General features: G+C 37.4%; 1 protein-coding gene across 3 annotated transcripts in view; it reads right to left on the reverse strand.

Annotated features, from left to right (window-relative positions):
• The window catches only part of Fnip1 (folliculin interacting protein 1), an 86577-nt gene that overhangs the window by 8295 nt on the left and 55711 nt on the right, over nucleotides 1-22571 (reverse strand). For 2 of the 3 annotated variants that reach the window (XM_052757760.1, XM_052757759.1), the window contains 8 exons: nucleotides 20393-20528; nucleotides 18249-18450; nucleotides 15103-15188; nucleotides 11863-12009; nucleotides 10560-10729; nucleotides 7820-9236; nucleotides 6396-6564; nucleotides 3310-3507 (listed from right to left, as the gene is read on the reverse strand). In XM_052757760.1, the coding sequence (XP_052613720.1) occupies nucleotides 3310-3507; nucleotides 6396-6564; nucleotides 7820-9236; nucleotides 10560-10729; nucleotides 11863-12009; nucleotides 15103-15188; nucleotides 18249-18450; nucleotides 20393-20528 (2525 nt within the window). The remainder of the gene's footprint in view (nucleotides 1-3309; nucleotides 3508-6395; nucleotides 6565-7819; nucleotides 9237-10559; nucleotides 10730-11862; nucleotides 12010-15102; nucleotides 15189-18248; nucleotides 18451-20392; nucleotides 20529-22571) is intronic. The other variant, XM_052757761.1, reaches the window with a different exon arrangement.

Here is a 22571-nt window from a genome sequence, read left to right on the forward strand (position 1 = left end):
GATGTGGGGGTTCATCGACTGTCTTGTGGTATGTATCTCATCCATAATTTTTGTTTTTTTTGGTTTTTTTCAAGACAGGGTTTCTCTGTGTAGCTTTGTGCCTTTCCTAGAACTCACTTTAGAGACCAAGCTGACCTTGAACTCACAGAGATCCGCCTGGCTCTGCCTCCCGAGTGCTGGGATTAAAGGCGTGCGCCACCACCACCCGGCTCCATAATTCTTGTTTAGGTTAAAAATGCCTTAAGAAAATGTTAGCTGCAGAATATGTATATATAAAACAGACAATAAAATTTATCTTATTAACTATTATTTATGGTTTTTCTTTTTAATTTTTTTGAGACACAGTTTCTCTGTGTAATAGCTCTGGATGTCTGGGAACTCGATTTGTAGACCAGGCTGGCCTTGAACTCACAGAGATCCACCTGCCACCACCTGGCTTTTATTTATGTTTTTTAATTGGAGATGGGGTCTGGTGTACACCAGAGTAGCTGAAAACTTGCTATAAGGTCCAGGCTGACCTTGAATTTCTGATTCTGCCTCTGCCAGCTAAATACTGACATTATAGGCAACATCACTCTTGGTTTAAGAGGTGCAGGGGATCAAACCTAGGGCTTTGTGCACGGGTGGCAGGCAAACATTCTACCTGGGCTGTGCAAACATTTCCCCTGCCCCAATACAGAACATTTTCAAATATGTAGTTGAGTGACGTTAAGAATATCTACAATGTACAACTATAACCACCATTCACTTGAGAATTTCTTTTCATCACAAACTCTTTACCCAACAATAACTTCTCCTTCCCTCCTTCCTCCCTCTAGTAACTACTAGTCTAGAGATAAACTATAAAACTTACAAGAAAGCAAAGTCTGTGAGATAAAATGAGAATGGCAAAGTGATTCTTTAAACATACACCAAAAACACAGGCAACAAAAATTTTAGCTCTGAAGTACAGGTCTTAAGCTCCTTAAGTTGAGCTCATTTGTAAATATGGCATAAAATAAGGACTCAAGAACATTTTTTTTAAATGTGGCTGTCTTTCGTTGTAAACACTTTTCCTTGTTGACTGTGCTCTTGGCACTATTACTGAAACCAATCCTAAATGAGAAGGTTTAATTCTGGGTTCTTTAATCTGTAATGAATGAAGAATGAATCTATCTATATTCTGGTCTTTATGCTACTACCACCATGTTTTAACTATAGCAGCACTCTAAGTTTTGAAATTAGGAAGTTTGACCTCTCTAATTTCTGCTGCTGTTGTTTTTTTTTTTTTTTTGGTTTTTTTCGAGACAGGGTTTCTCTGTGTAGCTTTGCGCCTTTCCTGGAACTCGCTTTGGAGACCAGGCTGGCCTCGAACTCACAGAGATCCGCCTGGCTCTGCCTCCCGAGTGCTGGGATTAAAGGCGTGCGCCACCACCGCCCGGCTGCTGTTGTTTTTTAAAATAGGGTCTCCCCCTATGTAGCTCAGATCGTCTGGGAATTTACAGGCATGTACCACCATGCTTGGCTACTTTCCTTTCAAAACTACTTTGGCTCTTTGGGTTCCCCTGATGTTCTATATGACTGGATTAAATTTTTTTGGTTTGATTTTTTTTTTATTATATAGATGTTTGCTTGCATGTATGTATGTGTACATGTGCATGCTGTACCCACAGAGGCCATCAGATTCCCTGGGACTGGAGTTACAGATGATTGTGAGCCACCATGTAGCTACTCAGAGTTGAGCCCAGGTCCTCTACAAGACCAGCCAGGGCTCTTAACTACTAAGCCATCTCTCCAGCCCCAGGTTTTCAATTATTAAAAAAACTTTCATTAGGATTTTGATAGGAATACTATTCAATTTGTATGTCAGTTTGGGAAGTAATGACAATATTAAGTCTTCCAACTGTGGGTCCAGACAAGCACAGGGACAGAAAGGTGAGCTCTTCTTTCTCTGGCAGGAATAGCCTGAGTTGTGCTGTGAGGCAGGTCATTTGGTCCATATGATAGGACAGTAGTGGGGCAAAAGTCTACTGATGTTTAGAGTGGCCATTAACTTGAAGCAAAAGAACCCTAAGTTTTCCAATTCTCAGACTTGGATGTTTCCATTATTTCTGACTCTTCTACCTCATTTCTATAATGTTTTCCAGTTACAACTCCTTTTCTTGGTTACATTCTTTCTAAACAGTATTTTTAATGTTGTAAGTGGAAATGTTTTTTCCCCTCCCCACTTGGAATTTTCTTTTTAATGAGACAGGACAATTTTGAACTCAGTATGTAGCTGAAGCTGGCCCTGAATCTTTCATCCACTGGTATGCTCACAATGCTTCATTTTCATTTCAATTTGCTCACAGTTAAGATATAGGACATCTTAACTTTACACGTTTTTTCTCCTGCAAATTTTATCAATTTTTCTCATGAAATGCATTTTCTAGATCATGTCATCTGCAAACAGAAATAAAGTCTATCTTCCTTTCCAATTTTGAAGTATTTTATTTCTGGTTTTGCTTAGTTGTTCTGACTAGAACCTAAGTATCATGCTGGAGTTCAAGTGCTGAAAATAGGTTTCTTCAACACTAATCATGGAGGACACTCTGAGGCTTCTGACACTGAGTAGTGCTGATGGGTGTTTGTCACACTGATACAGAGAGCTTTTGAGAACTTTACTTTACAGTTCTCTTAACATGAGAAAGAATGAGCCCTGAAAGTGGGAGAAAGTATCAAGAGGCTATCACTGTCACAAAGTGGAATTTTTCAAAGTCCTGACATGATGATGGGAGTCTGAAATGACATCCTACACATACCAGGAGTACTGAATGGACATATTGCATGTGATCAAAAATCTGGCTGCTGAAGTCAGAGTGCACAAATTTAAGTGCATCCCTTTCTTTCTTAGCTCACAGATGGCCTCAGTAATAGATCATCCCATATTCCTGAAATGGAGAAATCCATTATGTGGGTACATGTACTGCTGGGTTCTAGAGAGGGTTCTTTCTGAATGATGGACAGCTGCTTTCTCACTGTCTTCTCACATGGTACAGACAGAACAATCTCAATTTCTTTCTTCCTTAGTAGACCACTAGTCTTCTCACATGAACCAACACTCAAGTCTTAAACAACCTTAATTAATGATCTAATCTAACCCTCCAAAATATCCCAGCTCTAGATTCTATCTCTACAATGGTTGGAGGAGGAAGAGGATAAATATTCACTGTAATACCTCTTTGAGCAAAGCAATGATAAAAGCTAGTAAGAATATTTAGTATGTGTATACAGTATGCCAAGTTCACTTAGCAGAGTACTCAAAGTCATTCAAGCCTTATATATACTTACAAAGTTTGGAGACAAGTTATGTTTATAAAGCTGAAGAGTGGAATGAAGCAGGTTGGAAACAAGACTAGAAACCAACACTTCCTTTCCCAATTTATTATCAGTCACTCGTCTCTGACTGCTGGCGATCTGAACAGTCCATTTATCCATATCAGCTATTATACAGACAGCTTCTGCTATTGGTTCATCCAACACTGGATGCTGAAAAGAAAACAATTCAGTCTATGGTAAGCAAGTTTTCAAAAGTAATGTAAGTAGAACAAGTCAATTAATTAAAAAAAAGCAGAAAAATATATTAAATAACAGTATTACCAATGAATCCTCGGTAGAAAATGGAATAATTAATAACAAATACATTGAAGTATTTTATGCATATACTTCGTATTCATCAATAAATCTTTGTGTCCTTAAATCTAGAATTGAATGTTCCCCAGTCTTTTTGATCAGTTACTTATGCCAGACAACTAGGAGAAAACAGTTCTTAGTTTAAAAAGGCTAAATCTTTCCAAATAAGACAGGCCTTTTTCTTTCTTTTTTTGACAGAAACTTATTTGCACAAATGAGACAAGAGTAAAATTCTGTTATATCAGCCATCAACATGCCTCAGAACCACAGGTGTGATTTGGTGATGCCATGAAATACATTATTGCCTCTGTACATTAACTTTTCTATTTTGCAAGGACATGTAGGCAGAACATAGATATATGTTTAAAGGAGAACAAGTCCACATGTACTAACTTGACTTACCAAGCTTGACTGTGAAAAGTACAAAGGATTTCTTCTATTCAATGTATATTTATCTTACTTAATACCATTATCACACAGTATTTTCATACTTACAACAGTGAAAAATAATATTTTAATTGACTGTCTTAGTTTGCTTTCTACTGCTATAATAAAAATCATGGCAAAAGGATATATTTCAGTTTACAGTCATAGTCCATTATGAAGAAAAGTCTGGACAGGAACTTGAGGCAGCAATTGAAGCAGAGACCATAGAGGAACACTGCTTACGGGCTTGCTCAGTCAGCTTTCTTATACAACACAGGACCACACATGCCCAGGGGTAGCATCACCCAAATGTGGGCTTGCCCCCCCCCATCAATCATTAATCAAGAAAATACATCACAGACTTGTCTACAGGACAATCTGATAGAAATAATTCCTTAATTGAGGTTCCTTCTTTCTAGATGACTCTCGCTTGTATCAAGTTGGCAAAAACAAAACAACCATAAAAACAAAACAAACAAATAAACATTAGTACACTGACATACAGGTAGAAGGCCATAAGGCAGAAGGCTCTACTTTTTGACTTCTCTTAGGGGAAGTTAAATCCTTTATACCAAGGATTAAAAATGGAAATTAAGTATACAGTATACCTACCAGTAATATAGTCCTGCAATGCTAAATACTTCACTATATTTTATTATTTACATAGGTTATGGACATTTTTTTAAAAACAAAAATAAAACCTATGGCCAAAAACAAGAGTAAATGGCCTGACTTTTACCATCACAATGATTACACAGCTAAGGCAGATTTGCTCCTACATGATCCCAAGTTGAGGATGTTGGCATCCTCAACATCCATCCCTTTACCCAGTTAATGAACAACCACCTGAATAACATTCTTTTCTAAACAGTAGACAAAGAAGGTATTAATATTTTAAAAAGAGTAAAATAAAAATCTAGTTACAGATTAATCAGCAATTACTGGAGATGCAGAAGAGAAAACACTGCAGTGTACATAAGAACTGCAGGTAAGACAGGAGAGGAACACACACAGTTCCTTAGGAAGAAACATTGTGAGAAGGCCTCAAGTAAATGCATTTGGATAAATTTTTGAGAAATAATATTGAAAAATGGAGGAGAAAAACAGGAAATAAAAAGGCTGGAGAAAGCAAGACAGGCTGGCACATACCTGTTACCTTAAAACTCAAGACTAAGAATTGAAAATTTTAGGTCAGTTTGAACTATATAGCAAGACCAAAAATCAAAAATCAAACAAACCCTCAAACTACCAGCTCAATAAGAATGAGCAAACAAACACTATTACTACCATAACAAAAAGCCAATGACTTAGAATAGAAGGAGTTTCCAGAGCTGAAAAGGGTATTTATCTATAAGGACCCTATCAATAATATCCTAATAGTGAAAGACTCAATGGTTTCCTCCTAAATGTCTATCTACAAGAATCCTATCAATAACATCCTAATAGTGAAAGACCCAATGGTTTCCTCCTAAATATCTATCTACAAGAACCCTATCAATAATATCCTAATAGTGAAAGACACAATGGTTTCCTCCTAGGATAAGGCAATCTTCTGTCACCTTTTCTTTCCATGCAACACTGGACAGATTTAACCCAATATAATCAAGACTGGAATGGAAAATGTAATACTGTCCACTGATGACATAAATAGTGGGTAAGAACTCTAAGGATTCTATATGAATAACACAACTAGTAAGAGCTTAGGAAAGCTACAGAATAAAAGGTAAACATAAAAGATCAATTGTATTTCTATATATAAGCAATAATCTGACAAGGAAATTAAGAAATACTCTCTTAAGCCAGGCAATCGTGGTATACACCTTTAATCCCAGAGCTCAGGAGGTAGAGGTAGGCAGATCTCTGAGTTTCAGGACAGCCTGGTCTAAAGAGTGAGTTCCAGGACAGTCAGGGCTACACACACACACACACACACACACACACACACACACACACACACACACACACACAAATAAAACAAACAAACAAAAACCCAAAAACAAAAACATGTCTTGAAAGACAGAAAAACAACAACAAAGAGAAATATTCTTTTGGATATATCAAATTGATGTTGTGAGTATCTAAAATATTTCTTATTTTTTCAAATTTCCATTTGGTACATTCCTAGAATTCAATTCTTGTCTTCTTCACAATGGTAAATATAATGACGCAGGTGCTATATATGAGGTGATGGATTCAGAGAACAGTGACTATGTTATATGGTCACAGCTTAGCTAAAATTAAAATACAAGGAATTCTGGGTTGTAATAGAGTAACAGAGTTTGCTTTAAGTATATTCAGAAGCTGTGAGGGTATCTCACCTGCACAGCATGAGACAAATCTGACACCAGGCATTGACGGAGCTTCTCATCACTTCCAATTCCTTGAAGAACAAAGTCAGGAACATAAGATGAGCAGTAGCCACCCAGCAAGGATCTTCCAAAGTTGGCAATGTTGGGCTGAACAGCACTCACTTCAATTAACTTTGACCTGAAAGAAAGAGGACCAAGGAGGGAAATTTAGTTAAGTAATAAACATCTTTTACTAGTGGCAGAAGATGGGGTGGGGAAGGTTATGAACTCTACTAGTCTGTCTTTGCTTTTTATAAACTATATACAGAGTAAAATTAGCTTTACATAAAAACTGGCCTAAGCACTAAAATAGACCACAAAATACTGTTCTCTCCTGGAGGAGGTCTGAAGAACACAGCTCTTTTATAACAGACTTTAGGAGGCTATCCTTTAAAAGCATTTGTAGCCAGGCGGTGGTGGTGCACACCTTTAATCCCAGCACTCGGGAGGCAGAGGCAGGTGGATCTCTGTGAGTTCGAGGCCAGCCTGGTCTCCAAAGTGAGTTCTAGGAAAGGCGCAAAGCTACACAGAGAAACCCTGTCTTCAAAAACAAAAACAAAGCCGGGCGGTGGTGGCGCACGCCTTTAATCCCAGCACTCGGGAGGCAGAGACAAGCGGATCTCCTTGAGTTCTAGGCCAGCCTGGGCTACCAAGTGAGTTCCAGGAAAGGCGCAAAGCTACATAGAGAAACCCTGTCTCGAAAAACCAAAACCAAAACCAAAAACAAACAAACAAAAAAAGAATAAAAACATTTGTAACACATTCCTAACAAAATCAGATTATGAAAATCACTGTGTAAAACAAAGTACCTAAAAAATCTAGGTCTGTAACATTCCAAAGCAGGGATAGTTTTCTTGCATACTTGACCTCAAATACATATTCCCTCTTTGTCTTAACTAAATTTATTTATTCCCTACCACCTCAAAGATTCTTTCTAAGTGCCAGGCTTTTCATAGGCCCACTTTGGGATGTATATATGCATAACTCACTCCAAAATGGTTTGAAAACTAAGCAGAAACCAATTTTCTATATTTCACTTATATTATTTAATGTCTCTCTGATGCCTTCACAAGGGGATGATGTGAGGAAGAGTCTTTAATTCTCCCTATGAGAGGCATAATGACATTAAAAATTATTTTATTTATCATTATTTTGGATGTAGGTGCATGAAGTCAGTGGACAACCCTTGGGAGTCAGTTCCTTCTTTCTACTGTGGGTTTCGGGGTCAAACTCAGATCATTAAGCTCATATAGCAGGTGCTTTTTACTGTGTAGCCATCTTGGAGCCCTAACCTGTTTTTTAAAGTTAATTACTGCCAATCTTCAGAGATTGGCTAAACAAAACAAAGTGTATTTTTCAACAGGAGTTGTTTCAGGTGGAAACTTTCTACTTACCCAGGAAAAGGTATTTCATCCTCTTCTGCCCAATCTTCCTGCTCCCCTCCACAGTAACTGCCAACTTGTCTCCTTATATCAGGACCAGTGTCTTCACTCTCACTATCTCCAAGGGCACTATCTGAACTTTCATTTCTTGGAATGTCCCATTCAGTTCCTACAGCATTTTTTTTCTCTGAACTCTCTTTATCCCCATGGGGGACAAGAATAGAGAGGGAATCTCTTTGGTCCTGCTGAGGAAAGCAGGCATTACATGAATCTTGATGAACGGTTTCTATACATTTACAAAGCTCACTTTTCTGTTTGTTATTTTTTGTATACAATCTTTTTGGGAACTCTAACATACAGCAATACTCTTTATTATCTGCACTTGTCTTAACAGGAACATCATCAATAGTCCTAGTTTCAATTGAATCATCATTAAAATATTCATCAAACAAGCTCATGCTTTCTGGGTCTGAATGATTCCAACAAGGAAGCTTACAGGACTCTCCAGAAACCATGTTCTGTGCACCAGACTCTGCAGATTGGTCCTTAGTTATTTTACTTTCTTGATGCTTATCAGTCACCCCTCTGTCTTCCTTCATTGGTTTGCTATGATGTCTATTAATCTGATCCACCACGGCCTGACTCCGAAGTTCAGTATCTGAATCAGGTGACATAGAATCTCCAATCAAGAAAGTAACCTTTGTCTGAGTTACCTCACAGGAAAATGCACTAGGCATAGTCTTATCTGGAGGTTTCTTTTCCACAACTATCCCTGTGGATCTCATCGCTGTGCCTGTGTGATTATCTGAATCCAGTAATTCCTTACTCTGCCAGGATTCTTCTGTTGGCTCCAAGCCTGTCTCTGACAACACACATTTGTCTGCTGGAGCAGATCCTGTACAAACAACTGTCTCTAACTTGGTGTCAAGGCAAGTTCTTAATTTATCTCTGTACTGTTTAATATCAACAGCATTTTCTTCTTGGCAGTCAGGAGGAGATATCTTTTGGCATTCATCTGCAATTCCCAGCAATTCCTTAGCATTGTCTTGAATATCTTCTCTCTCTGGTTGTGACACATTCTCTGTACTTTGCCCAAGGAGTGGATGACTGCAATATTTACAGTTACAGTTAGGAGTTCTTGTCTCTTCTGACTCTTTAAAGAGCAAACTGCTTTTGTTTCTATGCATTGTGATTAGCACATACTCGGATTCCTCTATTTCCCCTTTTTCTAAAGTGGTAGTAATCACTGTGCCTGGCATAACAATGGCTTCATCTTCTCCACTTTCTAAAAGATGGGTTTCTTGAAGTTCAGAGCATCTAATGAAGTAAGTAAGAAAATAAAGCAGCCTCTGGACCAGATCTTGTCGTTTGCCAACTACCACAGTCCTTGCTAACCGTACAGGAGAACCAATAGCGCCATATAAATCTCCTGCAATAAAAAGACCAATTAATAAACACAGAGCTAAACAGTCTTTCACTTATGAGAAACCTTCTCATACAAGTTCAGATTTTACTCTTAAGGTCTTTAAAAGATGCCTGACTATTAAAGAAAGTAGGGTAAGATGAGTGGTTTTAACCAGGGAGAAAGGTGAATGCAGGGGCTTTTCCAGCTGTGTTCTTAAAACAGCTATAAAGGAGGCCATAGTCAAATGCAGAAAGGAGAAAGCACAGTATCTGCTACAGGCGTGAAAGGAGAGGGACAGTAATGGCATGGAGTACAGCAGAAGGAGTCAGCACACATTTTTGTATTTGTACTATGGCTCAAATCAAACCTATAACCCAAGTGCAAAACAAGAACTCAAAAATAAGTAAAAACACATCAATATAAATCCCTTTTACAAGTTTTCAATATGTACATTTAAAACTCTCTACTTTCATGTTATAAAACAGGCATACTTTTTGAAAGAACAAACATGAATCTTAAGTAAATATGTGCCACAGACAGGACTGTGGTAAAGGTTCTCCTCTGGCTAATAAATGGGCTCAAATATCACAACATCACCACTCCAAAATAATCCTCTCAATTCTCACTAAACAGCCAATGAACAGAAACTGCTGTGGCCTGGTAAGTCTGTCACGGCAGCTCCTGCCTGACTCTCCTAGCTTCAACTTCTTAAAGTTATCCTTTGTATGGTGTTCTCTAAAGCCCTCACCTAAACTTCAATACACAACACTTTTACACTTTAATGTTCAGAATCCCTAACTGTGTACCGTGCTCAGTCTTCTTTATCTCTTCCAGCACAGAGCCTCTCAGCCAGGTTTACTCAACTGTGCAAAGATCAAACTTCCCTTCCTAGACTACCTGTCAGCTTTCATTTCACTTCAGTTTACTAATTGTATGATCATCATTGTGAGAATACATGCTGCCGATGGTATCTGACTGCTAACTTCTTGAGACGAAGATAAAATTATTCATCTAGCTTTACATTCCCTTATTCTCTTTTCACAGGGCCTTAGGTACAACTATGCACTCAGAAATAACCAGACTTTGACACTGACTTCACAGATCCATAGTTAATAATAGTTAAAGCAGGAATTAGCATGTACCTTCTTCCATTCTAGCCACAGTTCTTTAGCTCTAAAGAATGGGAGCAAGCCTAAGACAACAGGACAATTTAGCAGACATGAAAGGACAAGTATCAGAGAGACACTTTAGAATAAAGCTGACAAAAGAAAGGTCTATATTTAGTCAGTTTTTGCTTAAAAGTAAGTCTTAAGTTTATATACAATATACAATGTTCAGACTACATACCAAGTTGTGCCCAAAGAGGGTTATATGGATGAGTTTTTGCCAACATGCCCACACTCTGAGAGGAATGTTTTTCTAAAAATATTTTTATAGGTGGCTGTCCATTTGGCATGACTGTTGGAACCCAGGCAAGATGATTGGTCAAAACTGCAGTAATGAGAGCTGGCAAGAATCTGAAAACAAAATGTATCCTATTATATTCCAATCCACACTCATGAAACTTTAAATAAAATGTTTTGGTAAACAATGAAAGTGCGTATTGTAAAGTGACTGAACGACATTTATAAAAAAGGGGGAAGAAAAGACAAGTGCACCCACCAAGATGGAGGGAAAAAAAATTGTTTCCTCGAAGAGGAATTCAAACATTAACAATGAAAATTTTCAGATTACGATTACAAAACAAAAAAGGCCTTTTACTTAAACTATGAATCCTTTTCAGTATTTAATCTGCCTACTTCACTAATGAATCAATGAACAGGTCCTTAATTTTCAAATTTATAGATCAGTAATCTGAGTGGGAAAAAATAGTAGTAACCTTTAACATTAGAGAGGATTAAAACATCTGACCCACCACGTGGATTCTAAAGGCCTGATGAACAGTAAGAAGATAACTAGGACACAATAGCCTACTGACTGTCTAGCAGCAAGTCCTCAAGTACTCTGACTCAGTGAGCCTGCTGCTCACTGAAGCACAGCTGATTTCTACTTTTGATTAGTGTTTGAGAAAAGTGTCCTTGTCACTCTGAAGAAAATAAAATTCTGACACTGGAATCTGAGTGCTTCCTTACATTTTTAAAACTTTTTTTAATGAAACAAAAATATCATAAATGAATGCAATTCACACACACAAAAAGTTTAGAATCCTCAGGGAATTCTGTAACATATCTGGAATTGTAATTAAGCATAAAGACAGTTTTATTACTTTTTGTTTATAAAGTTCTGTGGTGCTCTTCCATGTCCCATCATTGAATCATCTTAGAATAGTTTGATTATCAATAAGAAATAATTATAGGGGCTGGAAAAATGACTCAGCAGTTAAGACCACTAGCTGCTCTTCCAGAGGACCTGGATTTATTCCAGCACCCACATGGCAGCTCACAACTATCTCTAACTCCAGGATCCAACACCCTCACAAAAACATACATACAGGCAAAACACTGATGCACATAAAACAAATAATTCTTTTAAAAAAGAAATAATTATAAAGACAATGAGTTATCCTACTTCTATAATTAAGTTTGCTTTTAATGCAGATATATAGTTATAGCAAAATAACATAAAACTAAATAAATAAAGCAAACCATACTGATTTTTGGAGGCATTTTCCATTAGAAAAGTGAATTCCTTCATGAAACGATGGCAAAGCTGGTTTTTTTCTGGAGTTCCTGACATCATTGTAAGCCAGACAGGTTCCCCAATTCTTGGCATTGTGTAAAGGTTACAAATTGTTGTTCTGAAAAGAAGACACATTGTAAAATTTATGGTTCTCCAAATAACATACTCTTAGAGGCTTACTGCCAGCCTCAAGGATTCACACCTAGATTATTAGAGCTTCTGAGGGAGGAAAGAAAAAAAAAGTCGCCTTTTCTTCTCTGCCATCAGCTATTAGCATGGGGAGTGTATTCTTAGGTGAAGGGGAAATATGCTGGCTCTGGCCCTGGTGCTGACCCTTCCCCCACTAATCGTGCCCTTAGAGCACATTATTTTCCTACTTTGGACGCCAGTTTCTTCCATCTCTAAGACCGAAGGATAATTCTAGGTACTTTCTAGAGCCCCTTTCTACCCTACAGTTCTAAAATATATATTCTATTTAAGTCAACTGCAAAATATCAGCACATACAAAAAAAACCAGCTACCCATCTACCTAAACACACTAGTGTGGGTCACTGGGCTAACTGTTAGTAAGCTCCAGGAGGACAAGAATGCCAAACACATGGTCTCTACTATGTTCTCTACTTTCTGCAGTTTTTCCTTAGATCAACACAAGGAAAGACTTCTGCACAATCACTATAGTGCTTTCCTAGCTGTCCTATGACATACTCTATCCTAAAGCCCTCAAAGCATATTTGTCAATTCTTTTCCTTTGATGTAAGTATCTATTCAACCAAATCATGTCTATTAACTAACCAGCTCTGTAGAAGCTGAGTTTTAGAAGCTTTAGAAACAAGTAAATGTGACAACTACACAACAGTGTTCTCCCTTCCATTCTCTACACAACATTCTCAAGCACAGCTTCCAGCTTTGATAGAATTGCTCTACATTATCAATGTCTGTGCAATAACCACACGAGGTAACAGAGCAATTAGGACATGAGTTCCAAGACTGAGGAACTGAATTAAGTTGTAGTAAATAGCCTCATGTGACTTTAGGCACAAATTGTATTCAGTAGTACAGCTCTAGAAAGAAAGCTCTTTGAAATTTTCAAAAATTCTATAACCTGTCTCAGTAAACTTCTCTACTACTTAGAATCTAAAAAAGGAAAATATTTTGCCCATAAATTTTTCATTTAATTAAAACATTATTTATCATTATTCAGGAAGAAAGAGGAAGAGAGAGAGGGAAAGAAACAGTGAGTGCTATAACACATGTATGAAGGTCAGAAGACAACTTCTGGGAGTTGGTTCTAGCTTTCCACCTTGGTGATATAGGGTCTCTCTTGTTTCTACTATGCTGCATAATCCAGGCTAGCTGGTCCATTAGCTTCCAGTTAATTATACCTTCTCTACCTTCTATCTCACTTCTATCTCAGTAGGGGTACTGGGATTACAGATGTGTGTCACATCTGGCCTTTTTATATAGATTTAAGGGCTCAAACTCAAGTCATTAGGCTTAAACAGCAAGAGTTTTAGCTGCTGAGCTATCTCATTGCCGCACCCAAAAATTCTATTGACTCTTTAACAAATATTAACACAATGTATTAACCAATATGAAGACAATGCAATATAAAATACAAAAATAGCAGACAAGTCACTTTAGAAAGTTTGTGGGAGAACATAAAAAAAAAATCACTTCAGAGAACTTAAAAATGAGTAAGAACTAAAGACATTTTGCTGGGCATGGTGGCACATATATCGAATTCTGGCCCTTGGGAGGCAGAGGCTAGAGGACTGCTCTAAGTATGGGGTCAGCCTGGCCTACAGAGTTAAGTCCCAGGCCAGCCAGGGATATGCAGTGAGACTCTGTCTCAAAAAATTCACTGAACAACAATGAAAAGTTAAAGATAATTTAAATAAGTTAAAAATAAAACTTTTGTAACAAGAATTTTATAGATTAAGAATTCTATACAGGGTTGGGGATTTAGCTCAGTGGTAGAGCGCTTGCCTAGCAAGCGCAAGGCCCTGGGTTTGATCCTCAGCTCAAAAAAAAAAAAAAAAGAATTCTATACAAATAGGAATATAACACAAATTAGCAATAAAAATATTATTTTTTAATTTATATTTTATGTGAATGAGTGCTTGCTGATTGCAAGTACCACATGTGTGCCTGGTGCCTGCTGAGGCCAAAAGAGGGCATCATATTCCTTCGAATTGGAGTTAGAGATGGTTCTGACCTGCCATGTGTGTGCTGAGAACCAAACATGGGTCCTCCTGCAAGAGCAGTAAGTGCTCTCAACTGCTGAGTCATCCTCTCTCAAGCTCCCTGCAATGGTTTGAAAGAAAATGGCCCCCAAAAGGGAGTGGCAGTTTTAGGAGGTGTGGCCTTCTTGGAGTAGGTGTGGTCTTGTTGAAGGAAGTATGTCACTGTGAAGGTGGGCTTTGAGGTCTCCTATATGCTGAAGCCACACCCAGCATCTCAGTTCACTTTGTGTTGCCTTCCCATGAAGATGTAGCCAGCACAATGTCTGTCTGCATGCTGCCATGCTCTCCACCATGATGATTATAATAGACTAAACCTCTGAAACTGTAAGCCACCACCCCAATTACGTGTTTTCCTTTATAAGAGTTGCCATGGTCATGGTGTCTCTTCATAGCAACAGACCCAAATAAGACACCCCCAGATACATATGTTAAAATTTAGTTATGATGACCTCATTCTTATAGTTACTTTATTATGCCTAAAGATATGCATGTCTTAACTGGGATAGTAAAGTTTCACATGAAATAAGCTAACTCTACACCTATCCTGAGAGTACAAACCATACATCTTCTTGAACAAGGAGCTTTTCTTATTTTTGTGTCTCAAATGGTCTAATATTAAAACTGTACCCCAACAACTCCCAAGTGTGATTTAATAACATAACTGCCTTACTGATGGCACTCTCATATGGTCATGAGACAAAAGAAATTTGAAGAGCTGCATTTCCAGCACTCTGGAGGCTGAGGCAGGAAAACCACAAGTGCCAAGTTAGCCTTGGCAACACAGTAAGACCCTGTCTGAAAAACAAATAAGAACAAAACAAAACAAAATGCCAACACAAAACAAAAAAAGAAACTTAAATAACTAAATCTTATATAAACAAGTTAAATTATCTTCCTCTGTAAATAATTATCTTCTTAAATATACTATAAAACAGCTCTGTATTGTGGCAGAGTAAGGAGTAAAGTACCTGAATTCAGTTAGGGCATCAACTATTCGATTGTATGCCAAACTTCTCTGGCTGGCATCAGCTGATCTCCTGCTCATTTTCATAGCCTTGAAAACAATCATTACAGAGTTAATTCTTAAACTAATCTTAGTCAAAACACTGGAGGAAAGAAAGAATCTTAATACACATTATTTACAGTGGCTTTCTCTCCTATATCTTTGGTCATTAATGATTGTTACAAAATTTTAAAAATTCAACTGTTAAAATGTCTCTGTGGTAACAAACTGCAAAACATCTACACACAAAGAATTTAATGTTGACAGTCTGCAGGCTGCAACAACAAAAACTTCTGGCTTTTGAGACAAGGTCTCACTCTATCACCTAGGCTACCCTGAACTATATCCCAGAGTGGCCTCAAATTTTTGGGAATCCTCCTGTCCCAGTCTACCAACTGCTAGGATTATAGGTCTGCACTGCCACAACCAGCTACTTTTTCTCTAAACAAAGCACACAGGAACTCATTAAGAGATCATCATATGTCACAGGTAACATTCTTAATACCTTATGAAAAATCTAAAATTTAATACAATTCAACTAAAGAATCTCTCAAGTCATAACACGGTATTTGCTTGTTTCCCTCTCTTTTTCCTACCCCAATCAGCACTGAGGAACAAATGCATCCCCTGGACAGCTAGCTAGCACTCCTGTGGTTCTTTGTAACTGAGCTCAGACTATTCACTCCTCCTCCTCATATTCTTTCCAAATTCTGTGGCAGGGATTAAGAACTTTGGTCATAGCTACTGATCAGTTAACACAACTTTTGGGAATCTTTGTCAAGAAATAATCTGGAAAATTCACTAAGACATTAACTATAAAAAAAAAAATCACAAATGCCCTAAATGGAAAATTATTTAAAATGAGAAAAATCATTAACTATATTTAAAATAGTTTGTCAAAGTTAGATCAATTTTGCAACATAAATTTTCCACATGAATATTACAATTATTGTTTTGTTAATGGTCTGGTAATTTAAAAAATATTGACCAAGAATAATCTCTACCAAGTGAGAGGACAATATGCACACAAGCAGCTTTACAAGCAGCCCCTGGGAAGATTTCTTGCCAACTGCCAACCAATCCCCTTGGGCAGTGAAGACATCAACTTGTTCAGCTTCTCCTTTATCTGATTTCCAAAGGTTTACATTTAAACCCTGACACAGATACCTTTTAAGATAAGCCCAAATGAAGACTTCACATCAGAAAGTCATATTTGTCTTTCCTCAGTAATAAAAAATCTAACAAACCTTCACTTGTTCATTTTTTAGCTATCTGTAGGTTTTTGTTCTGTATTTTTCTATTTTTTAAGCTTAGGCATTTGTTTCATGTACTATTAGAAGCATTTGACATAAACAATTCATTCCTCTTAAAACACTCTCCTGACTGGGGGTTGGGGTGAGGGGGTGGCACACGCCTTTAACCCCAGAACTCAAGAGGCAGAGTTAGGTGGATTTCTATGAGGTTAGAGGCCAGTCTGATCTACATAGCAAGTTCCAGGACAGCCAGAGCTACACAGAGAAACCCTGAATTGAAAAAAACCAAACCAAAACAAAAAACCACTCTCTCATTGGCTTCCCCCAAAACTTCCCCATACTTTCCTCCTGGCTGAGTGGCCAGTCCTTCTCTATTTCCACTATGCTTCCCCCTGTCTTCAGATACTGTTAAAATATCAGATGAGTTTTATGTATGGCGATAGATATGGATCTATTTGCAATCTTTTACATGTTGACGTCCAGTTATGCCAACATCATTTGTTGAAGATGCTTTCTTTTTTCCATTGTACAGTTTTGGCTTCTTTGTAAAAAATCAGGTGTTAGTAGGTGTGTGTGTGTGTGTGTGTGTGTGTGTGTGTGTGTGTGTGTGTGTGTATTAATGTCAGTGTCTTCAATGTGATTTCATTGGTCCACATGGTATTGGTTTTTATGCCAATACCAAGCTGTTTTTATTACAATAGCTCTATAGTAGAGCTTGAGGTCAGGGATGATGATGCCTCTAGAGGCTGCTTTATTGTACAAGATTGTTTTAGATATCCTGGATTGTTTTTGTTTTTTGTATGAAGTTGAGTATTGTTCTTTCCAGGTCTGTGAAGAACTGTGTTGGGATTTTGATGGGGACTGCATTGAATCTGTAGATTGCTTTTGGTAAGATTGCCATTTTTACTATATTAATCCTACCTATTCATGAGCATGGGAAATCTTTCCATTTTCTGATATCTTCTTCAATTTCTTTCTTCAGAGACTTAAAGTTCTTGTCATACAGGTCTTTCACTTGCTTAGTTAGAGTTACCCCAAGGTGTTTTATAGTGAGACAGTTATGAAGCTTGATCTGCTTAAGGGGCCCCCTGGCAGTAGGATCAGGAACCATCCCTGGTGCATGTGCGAGCTTTCTAGAGCCCACTACCTATGGTGGGATACCTTGCACAGCCTTGATGTAGGGGGAGGGGCTTGGACCTGCCTCTACTGAATGTACCAGACTCTTCTGACTCCCTATGGGAGGCCATACATACCTTGTTGGAAGAGGTAATGGAGGGTAGGTTAGAGGGGGGAGGCTGGAGGGGCAGGAGGAGGGAAGAGAGGAGGTTCTGTGGTTGGTATGTAAAATGAATAAAAAAATTCCTTAATTAAAAAAAAAAATCTGATGACTGAACTCTAGGTCCTCTCCCCTTTTCCTACCTCATAATAAATCAGTTTCATGCCTTCAACTACCTTCTGTACACTGATTTAACTCTAAAACCACAGGGAAATAGAGAGAGGAACATAAAGAATGCTATTCTATTTTACTTCAGAACACTTACCAGCACCTAAAATACATCCATTTATTCATCTGCTATTTTATGAGCTCAGGAGTGCCCAAACATTTTTCTTCAGTTACTATAACTGTCTGGTAGGCCCTTAAAGATTTAGTCTCTAAATTAATAAGCTGTCTTAGGCCTTTGACTAAAACAGTAAACTCCTTTAACAACACTGAGTCTGCTTGCAACCCCTGGAACATGTTGTAAGGCAACTTTAAAACAGCTGTCAAATTTTTGCCAAATGAATAAACACAACTCTTAATAAAGAGAATAAGATGTAAAGTAAAAGATAAAAATAAGATAGAAAGGACTACACTTACCTGTTCTATTGCACTCTTTAATTTGTTCATGTGGCTTTCAAAGAGAGGAAAATGTGAAAAAAAGAATTCATTGAATTTGTTATTTTCATCTTCATCTTTGGACAATGAAAAGATTACCCCAATTGCAATCTTCTTTTTCCTCACAATTCCTGGGTTAGGGCCACAACTTTCATCTGACAGATTAAAGCTTTCTTCTACAGACCTTAAAAATAAATGTTTTTGTTTAAAACACCAATAGTTTATCTCCCTGCTAATTCAATGTAGGTGAGCAAAAGCTTTTCTGCTGTTTCATCAAATTAACTGTAAATTTACAATGTTATAACAATTGTTACCTCTCCAAGAAAACTACCTATTTTTTCCACTGTTTTCAAAGAAAGTTCACCAGAGTCAAGTTGGGAATGGCTGGGAATTTTGCCTCTTAATAGAAGTCATTAAAGAAGCAGATAATCCCAATTCTAAAACAAGCTAAAAATGTCTGAATTTTAAGATAAAAGAGAAAGGAAAGGAGGAAACATGAAGTTTCTATATCTACACCTATACTTTAAAAAAATCTTGAGAATAGGCAAGTTGCCCAAATAGAACCACAAAAAATTAAAACACCAAAATATGTGCTGCCAGAATGAAAGTGATAAACATAGAACTCTTGGGAGAAAACAAAGGGCTTCAGAATACTAATTGGTGATGACTTCTTTGAAAGAACAAAAAAGTCACAGGCAACAACAGCATAGAATTTATGTTATAAAAATAAAAAATTTGTATCCAAGGACATCAACATCAACAGATGGGAAAAACAATTCACAGAATGGTAGAAATTATGTGCAAATCATGTTCCTGGTAAGGAACTAATATTCAAAATATTCAAAGAAGTCTCCTAACTCACCAACAGCAACAATAACAAAAACAAATATGCTGGGAGCAAAGAGTTGAATATATACTCCTCTAAAGATGATGTACAAATGACCAAAAAGCACTTGTAAATCATTTCAGGTTCATTAGGATGGCAATTAGTAGGGGTGGGACTGAGAGTGCAGCTTAGCGGTAGAGTGCGACCAGTGGTACAATGTTTGCCTCACATGTGGGCTCCCTTACATAGGACCAAAAAAAAAAAAAAAACCAAAAAAAAAAAAAAACAAAAACAAAACAAAAGCCAGAAGATAATATGTTGGTGAGCATACAAAGATATTAGAATTGTTTTACATTGCAAATGTGAAATCATACAGTCACTATATGGCAGTTCCTCAAAAATTAAAAACAGAATGACCATATGACTCAGTAAACCCACTTCTGGGCATACACCCAAAAGGATAGAAGGTACAGACTGAAATTTTTATATATTCATAGCAGTATTATTCACAACAGCTAAAAAGTAGAAACAATCTATGTATTCATGGTCAGGTTAATGGACAAAGAAAATGTAGTTCTTTTTTCCACACGTGTATGTGTGTGTGTGTGTGTGTGTGTGTGTGTGTGTGTGTGTGTGTGTGTGCGCGCTACAACATGGATGAACTTCGACAACATACTAAACAAAATAAGCCAAATATAAAAGGATGAGCACTGCATGACTCCACTTTTACATGGATGAACTTCAACAACATACTAAACAAAATAAGCCAAATATACAAGGATGAGCACTGCATGACTCCACTTTTACAAGGTACTTATAGCTGTTAATTTATGGAGATAAAAACAGAACAGTAAGATGGCTCCACCATTAGGATCACTGCCTGTTACTCTCTCTCTCTAGGGCTCCAATGCTCTCTTCTGGCTTTCATGGGTACCTGTACAAAGTGGCATGCATTCTCACAGACATACAGACAAACCCAAAACTAAAGACTTTCAAACTACAAAAATTTAAAAGTAGAAAAATGGTCCCAAATGGCAAGTGTTTTAGTTTGGGGAGATGAAAAAGTTCAGGACTTAAACAGTAGTGATGGTGAGAAGGTAGTGTCACTAAACCATATGGTAAAAATGATTAAAACAAAAAATCAGTTTTGTCTGTCTTACCACAATTAAAAAAAAGTGATAAAACTTTAAAAGTTTTTAGTTACAGACTTCAAATATACAAAATGCAAGTCTCAAGTGCTAAAAACCTTACATAAAAGTGTATTTAGGGAACTAGTCAGTCTTGGTCAACTCCAACTTACCATCTAGGAAATACCCCATTTTCCAAACTTGTTGTTTGGCTACGTCGCCAGCGTCGCTGGTAGCTGCTGGCACAGCTTCGGGTAAGTGAAGAATTTGGGGAGGGAAATGGGGTGATGAGTAAGCTGCTCAGAGATGCTGTTAAGTTAGAAGAACATGTGTAATCATTAGTCAATGTATAAACACGGTGACAAGTTTCTTTTTGACAGATGGAAGAATAGAGTAAACCAAATATTTTGTTTAATCAATTTCTCTAAATTTTCCATTTTAAAAAGTACTTGGAGTAAAGCCTCAGAGGAGAAAACACATGTATTAATACTATATTTATAAGAGTCTCTTAGACAATCATTTTTGGAACTGTACAACTCAGAAAAAAATGCTGCTCGCAACAAACTATCACTTTTTAAGACATCCTAAATGTCCACGAATTTGGCTGAACCCTCACCATTCATAAAGGAAACCTGATGCCATTAGAAGTGATTACAGATGGCTTTTAAGAAGAAAGAACATTTGAAATAAGCGTCTGAATGTCATTCAAAGGGGTCACTTACAGCACTCATAGATTACTCACACACAGATTGTCAAAGCTAACACATTTTAATAAGTCTTTACCTAAGTGTCAAAAAACAGCAGACCCTACATATTACTCTCTGGAGCTGTCTAAGGTGGCAGACACAGATCAGTAGATTCCATTTGTACAGTATATAAATGCTTCAAGGCACCATGTTGTACTTGATAAATAAGTACAACTTTATCTGTAAATCTGAATATTTTCTTGTTTTAAAGTTTATTACTTTAAATTATGCATGTGTGTGTGTGTGTGTGTGTGTGTGTGTGTGTGTGTGTGTGTCTGTGTCAGGGTAATAGACATGAGAAAGAAGGTGCCAGAGAAGACTAGAGGCTCAGATCCGCAGTTACAGGCAGTTGTGAGCCACCTGACATGAGTGCTGGGAACCAAATTTGAGTCCTTTGAAAGAGCAGTATATACTCTTAATCACTGAACCATCTGTCTACTTACTTATTTGTAAAATTTTAATAAATCCGAAAAAAAACCCAAAAACCAAAATACTGCTACAAGAGAAGACTAAACTCCAGATCAAATAGAAACAAAGGGTAGGAACTAAGAGAAACAGACTGTATTCTCAGTTAAAAATAAATAAATAAATAACTCAACTAGAAAAGAGGGGTGAGGGTATAAAGATCCAGGCACTTCCTATTAGTATGTTTTAGCCCCATCTGTCTATCAAAATCAGCTGAGCTTTTTATCTTGTTTCTTATATATTCTGCACTAAATCAGTCTTTGAGAATAGAGTTCATGCATCTCAACTTATCTTTGAAAGTTCATGTTATTATAACTCATACCTAAAGATCAAAACACAGGATAAAGTTAAAATTGCAGTTTATACTCAAACTGACTCACAGTAATAGTAAGGGTAGGTACACAATGTGAGAAGGCCTGCCATGAAGCACAGGAATCAAGTTCACAATGTCTAATAGGACTGCAAGACCAAGATGAGGACTCTTCTTATTAATGGTTTGGAGCCCCAACATACACTTCTAGTTTTAACTGGAAATGCCTTTGCCTGGCTAACTCCTTTTTATTTTCTAAGACACAATTCAAGAAGCCCTGCCTCTCTGTAATGCATTCCTGGTACTTGCCCCTTGCCCAGGGTAAGCTAGGTGTCTTTTTTCTGAGCACAAATTTATCATCACTGAACATATTGCACAGATGATTTCAATTTCTGTTTTATCTCTATACTAGCTAACAGCAAGCAGATGTAAGCTGACATGGTTTTACTACTATGGTTTTTAAGTAGTGTCCTGAACAATTTTTTTGTCTTGTCCTGACTAAGCCTAAGATAATGGTTTGTGATCTTCTGTCAGGAGGGTCCAACCTTTTGACATTGCAACCTGATGCTGTCATCTACAAAATCTTCATAATCAGGGTCCCGCACAATATAACAAACAGACAAAAAAAAAAAACAAAACCTGTAATTACAATGCTCATAATAGGTTTTTTTGTTTTGTTTTTGGTTTTTTTGTTTGTTTGTTTTTTTTTTGGTTTTTTTTGTTCTTTGAGACAAGGTTTCTCTGTGTAACAGTCTTGGATGTCTTGTAATTCGCTCTGTAGACCAGGCTGGCCTCAAACTCACAGAGATCCCCCTGCCTCTGTCTCCCAAG

Source organism: Peromyscus californicus, unplaced genomic scaffold, assembly GCF_007827085.1.
Source record: "Peromyscus californicus insignis strain IS unplaced genomic scaffold, ASM782708v3 Scaffold_3__1_contigs__length_106647218, whole genome shotgun sequence".
Lineage (NCBI taxonomy): Eukaryota > Metazoa > Chordata > Mammalia > Rodentia > Cricetidae > Peromyscus > Peromyscus californicus.